Source organism: Haliotis rufescens, unplaced genomic scaffold, assembly GCF_023055435.1.
Source record: "Haliotis rufescens isolate VD_foot unplaced genomic scaffold, xgHalRufe1.0.p SCAF_20, whole genome shotgun sequence".
Lineage (NCBI taxonomy): Eukaryota > Metazoa > Mollusca > Gastropoda > Lepetellida > Haliotidae > Haliotis > Haliotis rufescens.
Window position 1 is genome coordinate 9,007,663 of NW_025963891.1, and position 19,836 is coordinate 9,027,498.

The following is a 19,836-nucleotide window of genomic DNA, read 5'->3' on the forward strand; positions in this document are numbered from 1 at the left end:
CAAGGCATATAGATGTCATGGCTCCTGGGTAATGAGCCTTTGCAATTAAATGTTCTTCAGACAATGGGTGTCGTAAATCAGTCGTTATGACAACTCACCAAATTAACAACGCATGTCGGTCTGACGTTGATTAATGAATAATTTTCATACTCGTATAAGCAAGGGGCCGACGTATGGTTCCTGTAGGAAGTGACAACTTGGAGACGATGGCTTGCGGTATATACAGTTTTACTTTATACATGTAGATATATACATACAAAAGACACTATATGCCAGGTCAGCACATAGTGGTAGTGGTTGTTGTCTAGGTGCCCCGCAGCACCCTGCCTAACCCTAGCTAGGCTAAGGGTAAGACCTTTCTTCTTCTTTTTGTCAATCTCTCTGGACCAAAGCTTATATAGCCAAGGTCACCTGACATTTAGTAAGTAATAAATATTAATGTAAACAGTAAATCATCAGTGGCATTCTTGCACATCTAGTTCAGTACACAAAAATGGGGAATCAACAAATAGGATTAGCATCTTACATATAACAGCAATTAAGTGTTTCAAGGCATATAGATGTCATGGCTCCTGGGTGATGAGTCTTTGCAATTAAACGTTCTTCAGACAATGGGTGTCGTAAATCAGTCGCTATGACACTAGAAAGACTGACACAAGACCTTGTGAAGGCACCCCGAGGGCAGGTCTACTGTAACTTTGTTTAATTCAATGAAGTCAGTGCCTAAGCTGCGGGAGTGATGTAAGTAATAAAGGACGTGAAAGATTTGTGAGAGGTAGATGTGCCCTATGTAAATGCCAAGAGAGACAGAACTTAACACAGAATTGTTTTCTCCACCTACACCTATGATTTCGGTGAGGTGACATGCGCCTAAATGACAGGGTTTGGTGCCAATTTTGTGAAAGTAGTCCATGCTGACACAGCTAACTGATGCACCTGTGTTAACAAGAGCTGTAGTTCCCACTTATATTTTATTGCATCTTACTATGAACAGTGTCCTAGGTCAAGGGAGGCACAAGTGCTACAAACGCTGAGTCTTGACTGACGCCAGAATGTTGAGTATCAGGTACAAGTCCCAGAATCTTTCCATATTGTGCATAGTATGCACGCATACATATCTTTGCATTGTGTCCTGTACGTGAGCAATAATTACAGACTATTTCTATGAGGACAATTGTGAGGAAACCGAAAAAAGTCAAACACATCAGCGACATCTGCCTCTAAGGTGTTGTGGAAGTGGCAGCCCATGACTGTTGCTGTGGCTGGATACTCCTATGGGGGTTGGCTGGTATTGCTGTGGTGATAGTTGGTATTGTTCCTGTGGTGGTTGATATTTTTCCTACAGAGGCTGCTATTGTGGTTGTGGTGGTTGGCACTGCTGCTCTGGTTGGTACTGTTGCTGTTTTGCTTGGTATTGTTCAAATGATGGTTGGTATTGCTTCTGTGATTGTTGGTATTGATTGTACATCAGAGGGTCGTCAATTGCTTAATTTGTTGGACCAAGCTGGCCGTTGTGTTGGCCTGCGATTGTACAGCCAGTTGGGCCTCTTGACGAACCTCATCCAAGGTCGATGGCTCCTTCATATACACCCACAGCCTAATCTGTGGGAGTAGCCCTATCTCAGATTGTGGTAAGCTGTATTGTAACGCAGATGCTTGGACACTGGTGATGAGGTCTTCAACGTTCACTTGCTCCGTCTGCGTCATATGGAGATGACTCCAATCGAAGGCTGATGAACGTCAAAATCATTGCTGAAAGGCCGCTTGTGTGTCCAGCTGTGTATACGCAGTCAGGTCCTTGAACGACACTTTAGCAGCTCCATCTTGGTAGAAGGGCAGAATTCTACAGGATTGGGAGTGCGAATTGTAGATATTTCGATAACTTAGCATCCTGTTGGCCTGTATATTTGGGGACATGTACCAGTGTCGTTACTGGGGTTTGCTGCTGGGTAAGATGAGACTGACTGTGTTGCTTTTGTTGCTTCTGTTGGGGAGGATGGTGTCAGCAGGCACAGTATGGTGTCAAACTGTGGGGGTGGTGGTGCTAGTGTGGAGTAGTTCTTGTTCTAATAATCAAGTTACTGTCAGACCTCAATATGGGGAAGTAGCTATCGGGAACTAGCCCTGAAACAAGAGAGTTTATTGAAGCAAGTGCGTCGAGACATATCATTCAAAATACATTAATTCATATATGATAATGACATACAATTATTATAATGATAATAATATCCTAATACAGTTTCTAAGTCGGGGAATAAAGCAATGTATGTTATATTGGAGTATGTACGGCAAATGTACCGCAGCATTTACTAGAGTAATACCTGTAATGGCAAATAGCATAAGTTTGCAGGTTAATTGAGTCATAACAACAGTTTTACTCGTCTCCACTGTCAATGGCTGCCAATGTTGTTGTTGACATTCTCCGTGCATCAGTCAAGTTACAATGAAGCCAGATGACAACCGCTATCTGTGGTGTGGTTCAACATTAACCTGTAGATTTAATACTGGGAATGATCCTGCTCGTACAATGTGATTGCCAATGGAAATGGAATATGACTGAACAGCCATTTTGTTTTGGCTGCAGACGGGCCAGCATTTTTGCAACTCAAGAATTGAATTCATGTTTCAAGTTTTAAGATTTTACAGCATTCGACGCCCGAAATGTGACAGTTGTGGCCTAGACACAGTGGTTCGTGTCTGTTTTGCTTAGTTGTGCGTGCGCTGAACTAGATTTCATCAAGTGTGGTAACAGTGACGTCGAGGCATTTGTTTGCGTGTTTTCGTGGCCTTTCAAGGGAGGAGAGTGATGGACTTTCAGATCCCCTCCTGCCTTAAAGATCTTGACGGATATATAAAATATCGATCATAAAAAGGTTGGTAAACATTAAACAACATTTTGACATGAATATAGTTTCTGAAAACGCTTTTCTATGATGTTATATTTAACTTTCATTGTCGTTTGTTTCAGTGAGGAAATTACCTGTTTGCCACCGAACAGTTTCATAAACGGCATCATTTGTAAGCAAAATATATGTCTTAGTTAAGTGCTGTCACCTCATCATCGAAAGCAGTCGGGGTGACATCCGATATTAAACGTACCGTATTTCCTCTATCAGACGCTCGGTCGTCTATTAATTTCGCGAGATCAGTTTACCAGCTTGTGTCAGAGACCTGGCTTGTATGAGAGACTCCGCGTCTAATAGAGGAAATATCGATACAGTAGTAAAGTCACTATACAGTTCTTATGGCTGATCGGTGGCCGTCTTTTTATGGTTCGGTGAGTAGGCTATCGATGCATTCATACGCACGGTTTTTTGTGTTTGAAAAGGCTTAATATATTAAAAGAGCTTTCTGTAGCAAAGAAGAAATCTCACTTTATCCAATCAGGATTATGCGATCTTCAATCTCATGATAGTATACAAAATCTTTGATATTCTAACGATTGTAATTAATAATTTCCTGCAAAGTGTATTTGCATTTTTTTAAATTTCTTTTTCTCGGTGTAGGCTCTGATTGTCGTTAGTCGACTCGGTAAAATGAACAATGAAGAATGTCTCTCCTCCCATGTCTGTTTCCTTCCCGACTTGAAAAAGCATTGTCATGACAACAGTACAGATGGCCTTGCCAAATGTATGAAGGTGCAGGTTTTTCACAGTATAAGTTAATAAATAGTTAATATTTTGCGATTTATCTGCAATTATTCAGCTAATAAGATGTACAAAACTCTGGAAGAAGAATACTTTATTAACCTTCTTCTCTTCTACTTCTTCGTGATGACGACATAAGCTATAACGTTATCCCATCCACAGGTGGAGATGTCTTGCTGCTTAATATGTTCAACCAGCAGGTCATAGAATGTGTTGACCACGTCCCGCCTGGAGTCGGGGGATCTACTGGAAAGGGCCTGCATGAACATATATTCCGTCCAGGATCGGATTGCTGAGACGAATTTAGAAACAGAACTTTCCAGGTCATCCATATCCTCTGAAACAGAAGGAGAAGCTCCAAATACAACCGCTGATAAAGTCTGCAACTGAATGTTTTACTCCGCATTGCAGCAATATTTCAGTTTCATCAGACCCGTGAAGATCCGGGGTAGAATAAGTCTTCAGCAAACCATGCTTGCCGTAAAAGGTGATTATGCTTGATTGATATCATGAGCATCGATCCACGCAATTTGGATACGATGACATGCATCAACCAAGTCAGCGAGCCTGACCCCCCGATCCCGTCGTCGCCTCTTACGTTAAGCGGGGCGGTCGGGTGGCCTAGTGGTTAAAGCCTTCGCTGGTCACGCTGAAGACCCGGGTTCGATTCCCGACATAGATACAATGTGTGAAGCCGTGATATTGCTGGAATATTGCTGAAAGCGGCATAAAACCAAATTCACTCACTCTTACGACAAGCATAGTCGCCTTTTAAGGCAAGCATGGGTTGCTGAAGACCTATTCTACCCCGGATCTTCACGGGTCTACATACATGTCTCGTCATTACACCTTCACTCTTATTTCATGAGTTCCATTTTTTTTGTCGGAGTTATATGTGGTAATTTGTTTAAAAAGGTCATATTGGCAAAAGAAAAAGAATATCATTAGCCAGAAACACAAATCGACATAATTAGGAATTAGTATTAACACTGCACTGGAAGTAATTTCAAAGTTGCAACTAACATTGCGGTAAAACGGGGAACACTTTAGTGCGAGTCCAAAGTGGCGCAGGGCGTAGACGTTTATCACATGGTTAAAATGAAGCTGACCAGTACCCGATTATGTCATTTGTGATGTATTGTGTGACCATTCTGCATTAATTTGTGTTTTTAACTTATAGAGTAACTTGTGGTTCTGGTTGATTATTTCAACATTTGATAACATGTTGCAATGAATAAAGTATGTATGTATTATTAATACCTATTTTTGCGTTTTTAATTTTTGCGATTGAGTCTCGTTCCCAAAACTCGCAATAATAAAACGGTCGCAAAATATTCCCTGTTTACAGGAATCATTGGGATTCTGGGATTCCAGTCACCACCCAATGGATACCGACAGCTGAGGGTCTCAACCCTGCAAGGTTTACTCATGTCCTGCAAAAAGGGGTATCACACCTGTTTCTTGCTCTATGTCTTTACACCTCTGCTTCAAGATGTGGATTTTTTCGTGGGTTAGTGTTAGGGACCTTATTCGCAGTCCAGCCTTGACAACCGGGGAGGCGTCGTCACGAAAAGGAGCTCTTAGTTCCTCCTCATTCCTGTAGTAGCCGGGGTAGTTGGCTGCCTCGTACTCACACTGTAGGAAATGTAGGCACCGTCAATGTCTTTGGATGCACAGCACAACTATCCTACACAACGGCCAGAGAAAGAGTGACATGAATGCAAAATGCCAAGTGTTATCCCAAATATAACATTTGTTATTTGTGTCCAATCTCCCACAAAATTGTTTAGCGAATAAGTGGCAAGTGTTAAAAAAGTGTTTTGCAACTGCTTAAAAACTCTGGAATTAAACCTCTAGGTTTCATTTTCAAACATGCTTTTCCTTTGGTTTGATAAGTATATGACTGAAACTCTCTATTGGGGAGATATATAGTGCCACAACCAAGGGGATTAGAAATATAATTGATTGCCGGTGTGACATTGAAAATGGACCCTCGTTGAAAAGTGACCCGGGAGTCAGTATTCAACGTTGAAAACATACCAGGTCTCAGTTTTCAACAGACAAGGGTCAATTTTCAACAGTTGAAAAATGACCCTGTCAACTTAACAAGTCGTTAAATAGTGAAATAAGAAAATATTCTGTCACTAAACAAATACCCCCGTGAAAGACATATCAGCTACAAAATGTGTCGTTCATTGAGCTTTTGGACGTCAGTTTCGCGATCATATGACTATGATCGGAATGATCTCGTCCAAAGGGAAATCCGGATATCGTGCGCACAAATTCACATAACTTACTATAAGAAAAACATATCATCAGGCGTAGGTTACCAGATGGTAATAACATACATTTTGACGACACCTTCACTGTACGTACCTCTGTCACTTGATGCAGATCCCTTAACAATCTCCACACTGTCGTCATGGCTACCCACAGGTTCTGCAAATGAACTCTGCTTTCACCATATGTCATGTCTGTATCTTGTGCAGGAACTATCAGCAACATACACCCACCTAAATGATAATCAATGTCGATGCACGCAAAATTTAATTGTGTAGTTATAACGTTTTACAAAGACAAATGTTCAAACATGTTGACAAGAGGGATGACTTCAACTTTCTAATAGTCATATTGATATTTCAGCAGCTCCAGCTTTTGCTATGTACATTTCACAACCTTTTAGGCACAATTGAGCATGCTCCTTCAACATAGTTTTCACAGAGTCTCATACGACTCATGCTCGGACGTTGTGTGATCAATGTGACAAAATACATGGCCAAACATCTTTCATCTTTTTACAGTAGACATGTGAAGGACATTACAATATTTAGCGCATGGGTGACAAAAATGATGTCCGAGGCTTTTCCATATTTTCACTTGTACCATATGTTCCAGCCGATTGTACCGGTGAGCAACTGACTTGCCTTTCCATGTGTTTGTGACGAGGGTAGGATATGCTCACCTTTTCACGAGCACCTGGTATCATCACTATTTGATTGGGATTCATAAACACCTGCTTACCATTTCACCGGAATCGTACACTCGACTGCTTATTGCAGATATTTCTAATGAATATGGCAAGGGTTTTGTTGCTTTTATGTATTTATGATTCTGAATATCAGTAAGGGTTTTCTCGCGTATTTTTAGCTGTATGAATGGCATTGAATACAAAAGTTAACTTTTAACTAAAAATGAAAATTACTTTACCACTTTTGATTTCCTTTGCTCTAATGAGGAGGAATCGTTGCCATCCATCGCACGCCAAAGCCGCCATAGCATCGCATTCAGCACGTGAGCCGTCAGGAAACGTATTCAAGGAATCTTTATACCATACAGAACTGAAAGCAAAACAAAGCACGCCTTCGTGTGTGTTACCATATTATATTCTCACATTGTAACAATGGCCAGACATGTGTGCGCCTAAAATAGATATATACCTTATTACAAGGATTGAACAATGTGGCATTATTTCACTTTAAGTCTCCTCTGCCATAATTGGAAGTGATGAAATTGGTATGGAATGGACTGTCGCAACCCGATGTCATGGGATCTTTATCATGCTATCAACGAAGTGGCCTGTACTGATTCAATGATTTACAGGCCACAGTGACATTGTTTGAATATCACTGACTGCAGCGTAGAGCTATCAAAAATCAAAAGTAAATTTAATCATTAGACACAAATCAAAACAACGTTAATAAAGAGAAATGGTGCGTTAGGATAACGGTACGCCACATCTGGTTGTCGCAATGGCGGAAAGAGACATTGGCATTGGAAGTCAAGGTGAGAAGCTGACGTCCTTGGTTCTAAGAACAAGTTGAACAGGCATTTACATATTGAGGAAATTCTGCAGTGTGACACGTTGGCACTTGGGTCCACTGGGAGTATTCCGCTGCCTACATAAAACCTCGATCAGTAGTGGTATAAGGGTATTGAGTGAAAACACTGTATACATGTAACGCTGCTGTTTTTGAAGACAGGTTATACTGAAATTAGGTATACACTTTGATTTCGAGACAACATATATAAAACCAATTTGAAAAGTGATATAAGGTTCACAGCAGATGCCTGGCTGTGTTCTGTCATATGATGACACCAGCATGAAACTAGTTTCAATATAGATCCCTGCCAGTGTTAGCCGGGGTTCCGTTTACTTGGAGAAATACTTACTGACAGTGAGTTTTTTTAATTTATAGGTTTTTGGAATTTGGAACCGAACGCGAAGTGGTCATAGTGATTTGAATCGAGTATTTCCCAAATTCTTGGCAGAATAAAGCTTTACTCACCTAGGCAGGAAGTGAACAGACCAAAAACTGAGGAGCACGTGGAACGTGTTGTCAGGAACACACTGCTCATAGAAGCTGGTGGGGCACATGGACAGAAAGACCTTTTGGTGGTTAGGTGACTCTCTCCAATTACCTTAAACACATAGAGGGGACACCCAAGTAGGTATAAATAAATTACTTGCAAAAAAACCAATTATCGCTTACAGCTATTGTGTTGTCAGTCCAGATTCGAAGAGATTATTCCACGACAGACTCGTATTGGCCATTCCAGATATACACATGAATATTTATTGAAAGGATCCTTCATTTTGTATCCCTTGTGATGAGAGAATCATAGTCAGGCATGTCCTGCTTGAGCGTATTGATTTTGACATCACAATGGACAATTATTTCAAATCATCATCTGTCAAGGATCTTTTTAATAGTATTAGTTCTCATGTATTTAAAATAAATAAAATAAATTGAATTGTTTGAATATTTTTGATGTTTTGAAATGATCTACATTTCGTTTTAAAATCTGTAGATTAGATTCGCAAACTGAGATTTTTAGTGGCTGTACTCGAAAATTATTCCCCCCTCAAAGAGTACGCAAGTTCCACATAATTCAAAGTACATTAGGGAAACCGTGCTGGGGAACTGTGCTAGGGAACTGTGCTGGGGAACTGTGCTGGGGAACTGTGCTGGGGAACTGTGCTGGGGAACCGTGCCGGGGAACCGTGCTGGAAAACCGTGCTGGAAAACCGTGCTGGGGAACTGTGCTGGGGAACCGTGCCAGGAACCGTGCCGGGAACCGTGCCGGGAAGCGTGCAGGGGAACCTTGCTGGGGAACTGTACTGGGGAACCGTGCTGGGGAACAGTGCCGGGAAACCGTGCTGGGGAACCGTGCCGGGGAACCGTGCCGGGGAACCGTGCTGGGGAACCGTGCCGGGAAACCGTGCCGGGAAACCGTGCTGGGGAGCCGTGCTGGGGAACCGTGCCGGGGAACTGTCCTGGGGAACCGTGCTGGGGAACCGTGCCGGGGAACCGTGCCGGGAAGCTGTGCTGGGGAACCTTGCTGGGGAACTGTGCTGGGAAACTGTGCTGGGGAACCGTGCTGGGGAACCGTGCTGGGGAACAGTGCCGGGAAACCGTGCTGGGGAACCGTGCCGGGGAACCGTGCTGGGGAACCGTGCTGGGGAACCGTGCCGGGAAACCGTGCCGGGAAACCGTGCTGGGGAACTGTCCTGAGGAACCGTGCTGGGGAACCGTGCCGGGGAACCGTGCTGGAAAACCGTGCTGGGGAACTGTGCTGGGGAACCGTGCCGGGGAACCGTGCTGGGAAACCGTGCCGGTAAACTGTGCTGGGGAACTGTGTTGGAAAACTGTGCTGGGGAACCGTGCCAGGAAACCGTGCTGGGGAACCGTGCTGGGGAACTGTGCTGGGGAACCGTGCTGGGGAACCGTGCCGGGAAACCGTGCTGGGGAACCGTGCTGGGGAACCGTGCCGGGGAACTGTCCTGGGGAACTGTGCTGGGGAACCGTGCTGGGGAACCGTCCTAGGGAACCGTGCTGGAGAACTGTGCTGGGGAACCGTGCTGGGGAACTGTGCTGGGGAAGTGTGCCGGGGAACTGTGCCGGGCATCATCGACAAATAAAAAAGCAAAAGTCATTCGACCTGCATTGGGACAGCCAAGGAAATTGTGTAAAATATCATTAAAGTTAAGTTAAGTTAAGAAAAGGTATAATTTCAGCCCGATTTGACTCCCATATTTTTATTAATTATCAGTCGTCAGTTTGCTCAAAAAGTCACCTACAGCAAACCTTCTTAACCAAGGCATTGAAGTCATTATTGGCGGTGTCTTCGTAGATTATATGGACAGGGAGGTCTTCTCCATGGTGCTTCTTGAGGGCGCCTTTAATGACAAATAATACAACGACACAATATGTGACGTACATACTTTAATCAATAACCTCTTGATTTATCACTGTAATCAATGACAATTCTACCATGACATTGAACAACGAGTGATTCTGATTCTTCAGATTCTATACTAAAACGTGTATATGAAAACGTGGATCTTATCGAACGACAGCCTATGTAGACATCGATGAATATAATAATTGATGCCGATAACCGGTATTGTCCTATGGGTTCGTGTAATTTGAAATAAGCACTGTCACCAAGAACAACTATTTGGGCAACTATAATAACGGAAGTGAGTGTTTCCAGAAAAATATTTAATTATATTACAAAATCAATCTCCATTGAGAGCTCTCTGTAAATAAAGAATATCTCTACATAACTTCTATGCCAATAAATGTCATAGAATCAAGGATGTTGGTTTTGTAAATTGTATCAGTTGATCGAATACCTCGTATCTTTTCATTTGGAACCTCGGACTGTGTTCCAAATCAGAATTAGTGGTGTCTTATCTACAGTGGGACAACATAAAATTTCAGAACACTGCAGGGTTTTTTCCTGAACATGTAATTCAGGCAGAAAATAACAAGCGTCGAGTTACCCCAGTGGCTGAAGCGATGCTTCGTCACACAGAAGGTTTGGTTTCGAGTCCCTACATAGGTGCACAGTGTGAAGCTCTTTTCTGGTGTGTACCCAATTGCTAGAAAATAGCTAAGGTGATAGTAAAGTCATACTCACTAACTCGTACACATCATGTCGAGGTAATTACCTAGTAGGTGTTCGAGAATATCCTTCGATGAAGATCCGTCATGACTCCCATAGTCGCCAACTGTAAACGGTTCGCCTCTCGGAATGATTGAAGTTTCTTTGAATAGTGACCAGAAAAATGTCGTTCAAACATTAAGGCTGTCCTTCAAATCCCACATACATGTATGTATCATATGACTCACTTTGAAACTTGTCATGTGCTATGAACAACGTTTCAGTTCTATCACAGCATGTCAGCTTAACTGTGAAGGACACCTAACGGAATATAATCATTTACCCCCATTTTCTTTGTTTTGTGTGTTGTTTAACGCCGCACTTAGCAACATTCTAGCTATATGACGGCGGTCTGTAAATAATCGAGTCTGAACCAGACAATCCTGTGCTTGATATCATAAGCATCATTCCACCCAATTGGGATACGATGACATGCATCAACCAAGTCAGCGAGCCTGGCCACCCGATCCCATCAGTTGCCACTTACGACAAGCATAGTGGCCTTTTACGGCAAGCATGGGTCGACCATTTCGATCAGCGGATCCTCTTACTACTACGGAATGCAACTGTGCACACGGATAGCAATCCTAACTTGGATAAAACATGGATAAAATCCTTTTCTTTTTCAGAAATGAAACGTCAATCGTTCATTAATATTGGACGCGCATGCAGATATTAAAATTGTGTATTATATACTAAGTGAGAAATGGATTAACGAATATCTGGAAAAATTAAATACATATTACTCAAGTTATGCTTTATACAAGTTATATTTAGTACATTATCCATGTTAGATCTAGCAAATATTTAACAATGAAACCAGACAATTATACCAATACCTATAATCTGACGCACTGTGTCGTCAAAGTAATCGGTTTGCGACCTGACGATGGCGCCAACAGAGCTTGTGTACTGGTCATTAAAGACGGCAGGGCATTCGTTATTCATTGTGCTGCAAAAAGAATTGTCGAAATATTTTCTAATGTGGTAAGCCTGAGATTGGTTTCAACTATACATTTTCCCGCAATGATACACAATGAATATCGCAACACAATAAAACATATGTAGATAGTATAACAAGAAGGTTATGCATTTAAAAATTGACATTCACTTTGTGTGCGTTCATTGGAGTAAGAACCTTCATAGACTGAGGGCCAAATAGCGTGAAGGTCGGAGCTTGCATAAAAGGGAAAAAAATATAAATGTTTCAATGAAAGATGGCACCAGATATTCGCGAAAAGGGTAAGCATAACCGGGTCAGAGAGCAAACCAAATTGGTCACCCTGTATCATTGCAAAGACCGAGATTCATTTGAGGAATGTCTACGCGAAAATGATGTTATTTCTACCAAGCTTGAATGGGATAAAGTCAGAAAACTGTTAGCGAAAACGAAGTACCGTAAACTCGTATTAAAAACCGATCAACAAGCTGCTTATTCAATTGCTTATCAAAAATAGCAACTGTTGAGCAAAATTATAGCAAAAATATAGCAACTGCTGAGCAAAATTAAAACAAAAATAGCAAAAATATAGCAACTGCTGAGCAAAATATAGCAAAAATACAATAAATTAAACATAAAGGTTATCATGTAATAATGTGGTTTGAAATCCTCATTCATTTACCACAGTGCATTATTTTTGGCTGTATTGGATATGCAATATTTCATTATGCTAGACTTAAATATATCCTTAGGTATTACATTATGGAATGCGATGAACTTATCGAACAAATGCTCAAAGATGAGCCTGATCAACATACAGATAAACATAAAGAAAGACTCACGGCTGTGGTAGCTGGTGGAAAATGTTCCCAATATTTGGGGGGAAATTAAACCACTGCAAAAATTGATAATATGACCGACGAAGAAATTAATGGCAACAAAAGATATGCTAATCAAACAAGCGCTTATCCCAGAAGACATAATGAAGTAATTAAACATTTGAATATTTCATAAACATATAAACATATCATGGCATCAATTGCAATGATGGTTGGTGGGACTATTGTTAATGCTCTAGCTTTTTCAGGGAGTAATTTTTTATTTTCAAGTATGAGAGGAGAGGAGCAGAAAAAACATAATAAAGCATTAGAACAACTCGAAGCAGCCCAGTCACCATTGGCCAGACAGAGGATGTTGAGATTAGATTTTATTAATGATGAACTGCGTAAACAAGGACATTCAATTCAAACATTTAAGGATGTTGAATCTGCCATGCACGAATACTTCCTTGTTTATGGACACTTGACCCAATCCCGAGGCCAACACTCTCTCAGTTTTATAGAAAGACCATGAGATAACGTTTATAGTTTTGGGGTTGACTGGTGTGTCCATATTTAGCTACGTTATTATGCATAAGCTATGATCTATGTCGCGCTGACAGACTAAGCTATAAATAACGCTGACTGGTTGAGAGACTCTATGTGTGGTTTGCCTTTAAGGCAAATGATATGATAGGTGTATAACCATGAATCTGCAGATTTACACTCATGGGGAAGCCAATTCAATGCAACCTACGTTGCATGGGTATATATTGCGGAACTCATGCTTTTTACATCAGACAAGGAAATGCAAATTATACGTGTTCTGTATGTGGGATAGGAGTCAAAGGTCGTTATTGTCTATGTAAGAAACATGGTGCTGATAGTGTCAGGAAGCTTATTATTTATGCTAGTAAACAGAGATTACATCAATGAGAGGAAGAGGTTGGGGAGAATAAGATATATAGAAATATAACCATTTAGTCATTTGACTCATTTTGTATATACCATTAAACCACAATGGTTTTTGTCAGAGAGTTGAAGGCTTTGGCAAAACAACGTGGTCTACATGGTTATTCTCGAATAAGAAAAGCTGAATTGATTGATTTACTCGGGTTGGAATACAACAAACCCCAGACTGTTAGAGAACTCACAGCTCAAAAGAAAAAAAATTGGGCTGAGAGGTTATTCTCGAATTAGAAAAGCTGAATTGATCACTTTACTGAATGTTGATAAAAATCAACCAGATGATAAAAATAATCAACCCGTTGAGTTAAGGTTTGTGCCCACAGACGGCGTTGGTAAACATCTAAGAGGTTGGAAGATGGATATTAATTCCAACATGGATGTCATTGAGAAAAAATGACTCTGAATAAACCAAACCCAATCTGGAGCAGTCAAGAAGTTATAACCGAATCTGATACGATAAGAAGTCAATGATTTGTCATGTTTGTAATAAACCCCTGAATGGGGATTCCATAAGAGATCATTGTCATGTCAAGGGTAATTATCGGGGAGCCGCGCATAACGAGTGTAATTTGAAACTAAGAATGAATTCTCAAGCAATACCCCTCCCCGTTGTGTTTCATACCCTTATCATCTCATTATGCAATCTCAAAGACTGACGGCGGTTTAACGTCCATTCCTAATAAAATGGAAAAATACATATCATTCTCGTTGACTAAAACTATACATTATACGGACAAATCTAGAATAAAGCAAAGTAATGGGCTTAGATTCACGGACTCTGTACAGTTTCTGTTATCTTCCCTGGACAATTTAGCTAATGGGAACAATCCCGATGACTTTGCAATAACAAAATAACAATATACTGATCAGTTAACATAGCATTTGTTGCTGAGAAAAGGTGTACATCCTTACGAATATATGGATGATTGGTCTAGATTCGATGAAACTAAATTACCACCTCTTGAATCATTCTATAAACTTAACAGAATCTAAAACAACCGATGCTGATTATAAACATGCACTGACGGCGTGGGATAAATTAGGTCGTAAGAATTTAGGTGATTATCACGATCTGTACTTAAAAACCGATGTACTGTTTTTCGCTGATATATTCGAGATATTTAGAAAGACATGTTTAAAACAATACATCTTGGACCCGGCATGGTACTATTCCAGCCCCGGACTATTGTGGGATGCATTGTTGAAGAAGACCGGTGTAGAACTAAAACTACTCACCGATTACGATATGCACTTGTTTGTTGAGAAAGGATTAAGAGGTGGTATATCGATGATGGCAAAAAAGGTATTTTGAGGCTAATAATAAATTAGTGGAAGGATATGATCCGAGTAAACCCGATACGAACATATTATATCTCGACGCCAACAATTTGTACCAATGGGCTATGATTCAACCTTTACCTACGGGTTGTTTTGAGTGGATCGATGTGAATGATATCCCCACAGATTCTGATAAAGGGTACATACTAGAAGTTGACTTGGAATATCAAACAGAGTTACACAAAGATCATAACAGTTATCCGCTAGCTCCCGAAAGATTAATGGTTAACAAAGTCTGGATGTCGGAATATCAACACTCCTTGATGGGCAATACTAGGTTAGCTAACGTAGAAAAACTCGTACCAAATTTTATGGATAAGACAAAATCTATAGTACACTACAGAAATCTCAAGTTATATCTATTGTTAGGTATGAAACTAAAGAAAATACACAGAGTTCTAAATTTCGATCAAAGCCCTTGTATGGAAACATATATAAGACTGTACACAAATTTAAGAAAGATGGCTACCAGCGATTTCGAAAAGGACCAAAATAAGCTCAGTATTAGGAAAACCTATGGAGAATCTAAGGAAGCGTATTGATATTTAATTAGTCAGATCTAATGAGGAAGAAAGACTCAGGAAACTTATAGCCAGTCCGGCTTTTAACAGAAGCAAGATATTCGATAACGACTTAGCCACACTACATATGCAGAAGAGTAATATAAAATTCAACAGACCGGGGTACGTTGGTATGAGTGTTCTTGACTTGTCAAAACACTTAATGTATGACTTTTATTACAACGAACTTAAGAAGCAATACGGCGATAGGTGGGAGGTGTTATATACTAATACAGTTTCTTTGTTGATGGAAAATACAAACCGAGGATATATATAAAGATATGGCAGAAAAAATATACATGTACGACACGAGCGATTACCAAAAAGATAATCCACTGCACGGCGTGGTAAATAAAAAGGTGTTAGGTAAGATGAAGGATGAATGTGCTGGGACCCCTATAGCAGTGTATGTTGGATTAAGACCTAAGATGTATTCTTTAAAGAAGTCTGATAGTGGGGAGATAAGAAAAGCTGAGGGTGTTAAGAAGTATGTGGTAAAACAGCATATCAAACACGAACAGTATAAAGAAGCATTATTCAATGGTAGAACATTGAAACATGAGATGAACGCTTTAAGAAGTGCAGATCACAGGATATATGGATTAAGATATGGAACAAGACATCATTATCCCCCTTAGATACAAAGAGATGGATTGATAAGGATAGTGTAACTACCTACGCATATGGTTATGGTTATGGTGGTAATACTGTATCGTTGGGAACTATGAGCAACTCTTCTCGTACAAATGCCATGCCCTGTCCATCTTTAAGATAATAAAGAATAGGCTCTCCTTCTTTCATAACCAACTAATGTTTTATATCTTAAGGGACCAAATCGGATCGGTTGCACGACGTTGGCCTCCTTTGAGTTCACCGGGCTGGTATAAATATCTTACGCTTACTCTATCCGGAATTGTTTTGTTCTTTGCCTGTCCTCGGTGCTGAAGATTTGGAAGTCACATATTTCATTTTAATCGTATTGGATGGTTTCTTCCCGATTCATCTCGTTACTTCATTATTCAGCGCTGATATGTATCCGGTTAGGGTGGTGCAAATCTCACAAGGAAGACCAACGCCTGCTTGGAGTTGTGACCAAGAAGGCACAAGTTTATTTTCAATACCAATATTCACCCTGTCACATAATTGAACAAATAATAAATAAATAGTTATACACATTAAAACATTACACTTATCACCGTTATTGATATCATAATTAAAATGCATCCACCACATTATTATATGATGTCTTCAATATTACTTCAACTGCATCAATGCACTTTTATATACAAGACGTATGTTATACATATATACATGAAATAACAATAATAAATAACTGAATTACTATGCCTACAGGATGTGTGGCACTCAGGTGATAGTAGGCCAAATCACTTGTCACTCAGATCCATCTAAAAATAACATACACATGTCATTCTAACTTAAAAATATATATCATAAAATAATAAACATAGTAATCTACTGCCATATAAATTCAATCTAAACCTACTACAAACATAATCTCAAATAGAATGCCACAGATAAACCTGCATAAATATACTCTTATCTAATCCTTACTAACACAACATTACCTGTGCTGTAATATGCTCACACATTTCTCATGGCGAACAATATGGTGGACACAATGAACATAAGAACTTACCAGCCCAAGTTCAGCTTGGAGCAATCAGGCTGGAAACTTGTACCGTACATGATCTAATAAAATACACCAATTACACTGCCTAAAACCAGTACCATATATATACAGATAAATTATAAAAATGCCACTGACACAGATACAACAGCTGATAATCGTGTCACCCATTCGGTTAATCTTAATCGTTCCGATTTCATTTCAATCCCATACTGATAGCCAAACAAATGTTCCGCTAATGTCCGGTTAAATCTTTTTTACAATAGCTTGACTACGGTGGGCCTCTTTTTCACCACGCCCGATTTAAACATCGTGCTTTGTTAACAGTTTAGTTACTGATCCCATAAACTCGCGACCGGGATCTACTTGAAATAGCTAAAATCATTTTAGTGGTCCGCGTTTATATATGCGACTCAGTGCATTAGCTACTTCTGTTGAATCTTTTGAGGTTAATGGTTCAGCCTCCTTGTAGCGACTAGCCACGTCCACTATGGTTAAAGGTTACCTTATCATGGGGAAGAAACAAGAGGTAAGCTTGGTGAACTTCATTCGTTGTAAATATATCAAACTTCTTCCTCGGGATATAACGCGGTGCCGGTAAGTATATTTGCCACATCGCTTGTTTCTTCAGTCAATCCTTGGCCACATCTTTAGATACCTTAGCCGCGGTAGCTAATTTTTGTATTGCTCCAATACCTTTCCACTACAGGGGGATTTTTTATGCAAAAATGATGATGCGATTCAACGATCGTCATCATTCGTATTAAAAGAAACATCAATATTAATTAATAATGGATAAAATTTACTATAGCCCATGAGGATATTGGAAAGGTATAGGAGCAATACAAAAATTAGCCACTGTAGCTAAGGTATCCTGGTGGGTAAATAAGTGGAGTGAGTGAGTGAGTTGGGTTTAACGCCGCTTTTAACAGTATTACAGTTAAATCACGATGTGTCAGCTTAATGTGGGAGGAATGCTCGAAGTGATGCAGGTCTCAGACGTTTACCACTTTGGTGAAACCCACGAGCACGGGTATGGTGCTGACAAACCTAGAAACATAATCGGGGCGAACCGGAAGTAAATACGTGTAAGGGAATTGACTACATTGTATTTGATGGTAAGTGAATGTAACTAAATTTTGATGAAGGACTTATTCGTGTTCAAATAATAGAGAAATCTTTCCTGAAGACCGCTAAAACACATATAGTTGACACGCTAAATCCTTAACCTATACAATATATTCAGAAGTGTGTGCATCTCAAACTTTAATTACTGTAATGCGGTTTAATTCCTACATGTGCACATTTTTTCTTTCAGTTTGTGCTGGTAATGAACATACACCACACACTGCCAAAAATAGACACTGACAGTCATCTGACTTACTGCCTGACCTAGAAAGTAACCATGTGATCAAAACTCAATGATGATGTTTAAAATTAACAAAGTGGAAATTTCTCGAAAAGTTCACTTTGAAATATTTGTCATTACTGTAAGTAATATAATCATTAACGCCTAAAGTTGTTTTCACTTTAAAAGTATTAGAACACATGCATCCATTTTTGTTAATTAACAATCACGACATTTTGTGATTCTATTTCAAGTGGCGCCGACAAAACAGTACAACCAGTAATATTCCTAATCATGATAACTGCTGTCACTGGTTGTTTGGCTGACTGGCATATACTAGTAACAGTTGTGCGTGACAGTGAAAAATCTTTTTAATTCTCCATATGAAACAAAAGGAAGCAGAACATAATTACTTTGTTCGTTCACCGAACATACATGAATAATCGCAGGTGTTACATCATCATCATCATCATCATCATCATCATCATGTGTTAAGTAAATAACTATAGTAACCGGTATTCAGAATACAAATTGATAAACTGTTTAACTGACTCAAGTGTGGAGTTTTGCACATGTGCACTGACAGCCCAGTGTTAATTATTCTAATGAGACACTAATTATATTCAGATGACAGCAACACACAGATATACAACTGAGTATCTGACATAAAATGTAACTGTTGAATACAGAACAAAGGGAAACACTATTGATTAATTTTAGCAATTATCTAAATGTTGGTGATAACTGAGAGGTTGAACATACACCAACATCCTTCTCCTGGCCATTTACATTCCATCCCTCTTCTAGTCCATATCATTCTGTATTTATCAGATAGTTTATTTTAAGAGCATCATATCTGTGGGATATAATGTCAAACAGCAACAACCCGGGCACATCTGCCAGGACACAGGTTTTGTTGTTTCGTTTGTATGTGGGGCATGTACTAGAAGTAGTTTGTATGTGGCTTTGCTTTCTATTTTCTCGTATTGTTTTTCTAGAGCTGCTTCTTGCAAAGTTGCTAGCTTCTGGGTGTCTGATGATTCTTCTACAGAAATAGGATTCCAGGAAATTGTCCCCCTACTAGAATAGAATTGCTGTGCAGGTTGTACGCATATATACAACCCTACTTGTTCGGTATCGTCTTCCTCTGGGTTGTTTCCTGCTGTGGATCCAGCAAATTTCTCTTTCGAATCTGTCTACATGGCTTTCTAAAAGTCGTGGCATTTGTCTAGCACTTTTGCGAGTTGTTTGTTCGACCAAACAGCAACAACTTCTCCTCCTTCTTTGGGCACAACTACAACTCTGTAGGAGGACCAATTTTTGTTTTGGCTTCGATATCCTAGTATAGCCCCAACAGTTTTTACGTCTGCTATTTCCTTTGTTTTTGGAATTCGAAGTATATCTTCTACCAAGGTTCGTGTATTGTTCGAAATTTGTAAAATATCACGCTCAAAACGTCGAGATAACCACAACGTTCATAGAAAGTCCTGCTTTACAAATAAATTTCACGCTTTTTCAAAATGGCTGCTCCAAATCACGAGACTTTTGATAATGTCCCAAGTCTTTTGATTATACAGAAACATATACAGTCAAGTCCCGTCGGATAAACGAAATGAAGTA

The 19,836-nt window shown here is 39.9% G+C and overlaps 1 protein-coding gene across 6 annotated transcripts in view; it reads right to left on the reverse strand.

The window, feature by feature from the left end:
• Positions 1-346: 346 nt before the first annotated feature.
• The window catches only part of LOC124130991 (loganic acid O-methyltransferase-like), a 34,636-nt gene continuing 15,146 nt past the window's right edge, over positions 347-19,836 (reverse strand). For 3 of the 6 annotated variants that reach the window (XM_048400819.1, XM_048400818.1, XM_048400821.1), the window contains exons 2-10: positions 11,435-11,547; positions 10,603-10,698; positions 9,727-9,825; positions 7,934-8,066; positions 6,855-6,985; positions 6,024-6,160; positions 5,102-5,282; positions 3,750-3,984; positions 347-2,124 (exon numbers count right to left, since the gene is read on the reverse strand). In XM_048400819.1, coding sequence (XP_048256776.1) covers positions 3,761-3,984; positions 5,102-5,282; positions 6,024-6,160; positions 6,855-6,985; positions 7,934-8,066; positions 9,727-9,825; positions 10,603-10,698; positions 11,435-11,543 — 1,110 coding nt within the window. In that variant the 5' untranslated portion in view covers positions 11,544-11,547 and the 3' untranslated portion in view covers positions 347-2,124; positions 3,750-3,760. The other 3 variants (XM_048400820.1, XM_048400822.1, XR_007222528.1) reach the window with 3 other exon arrangements.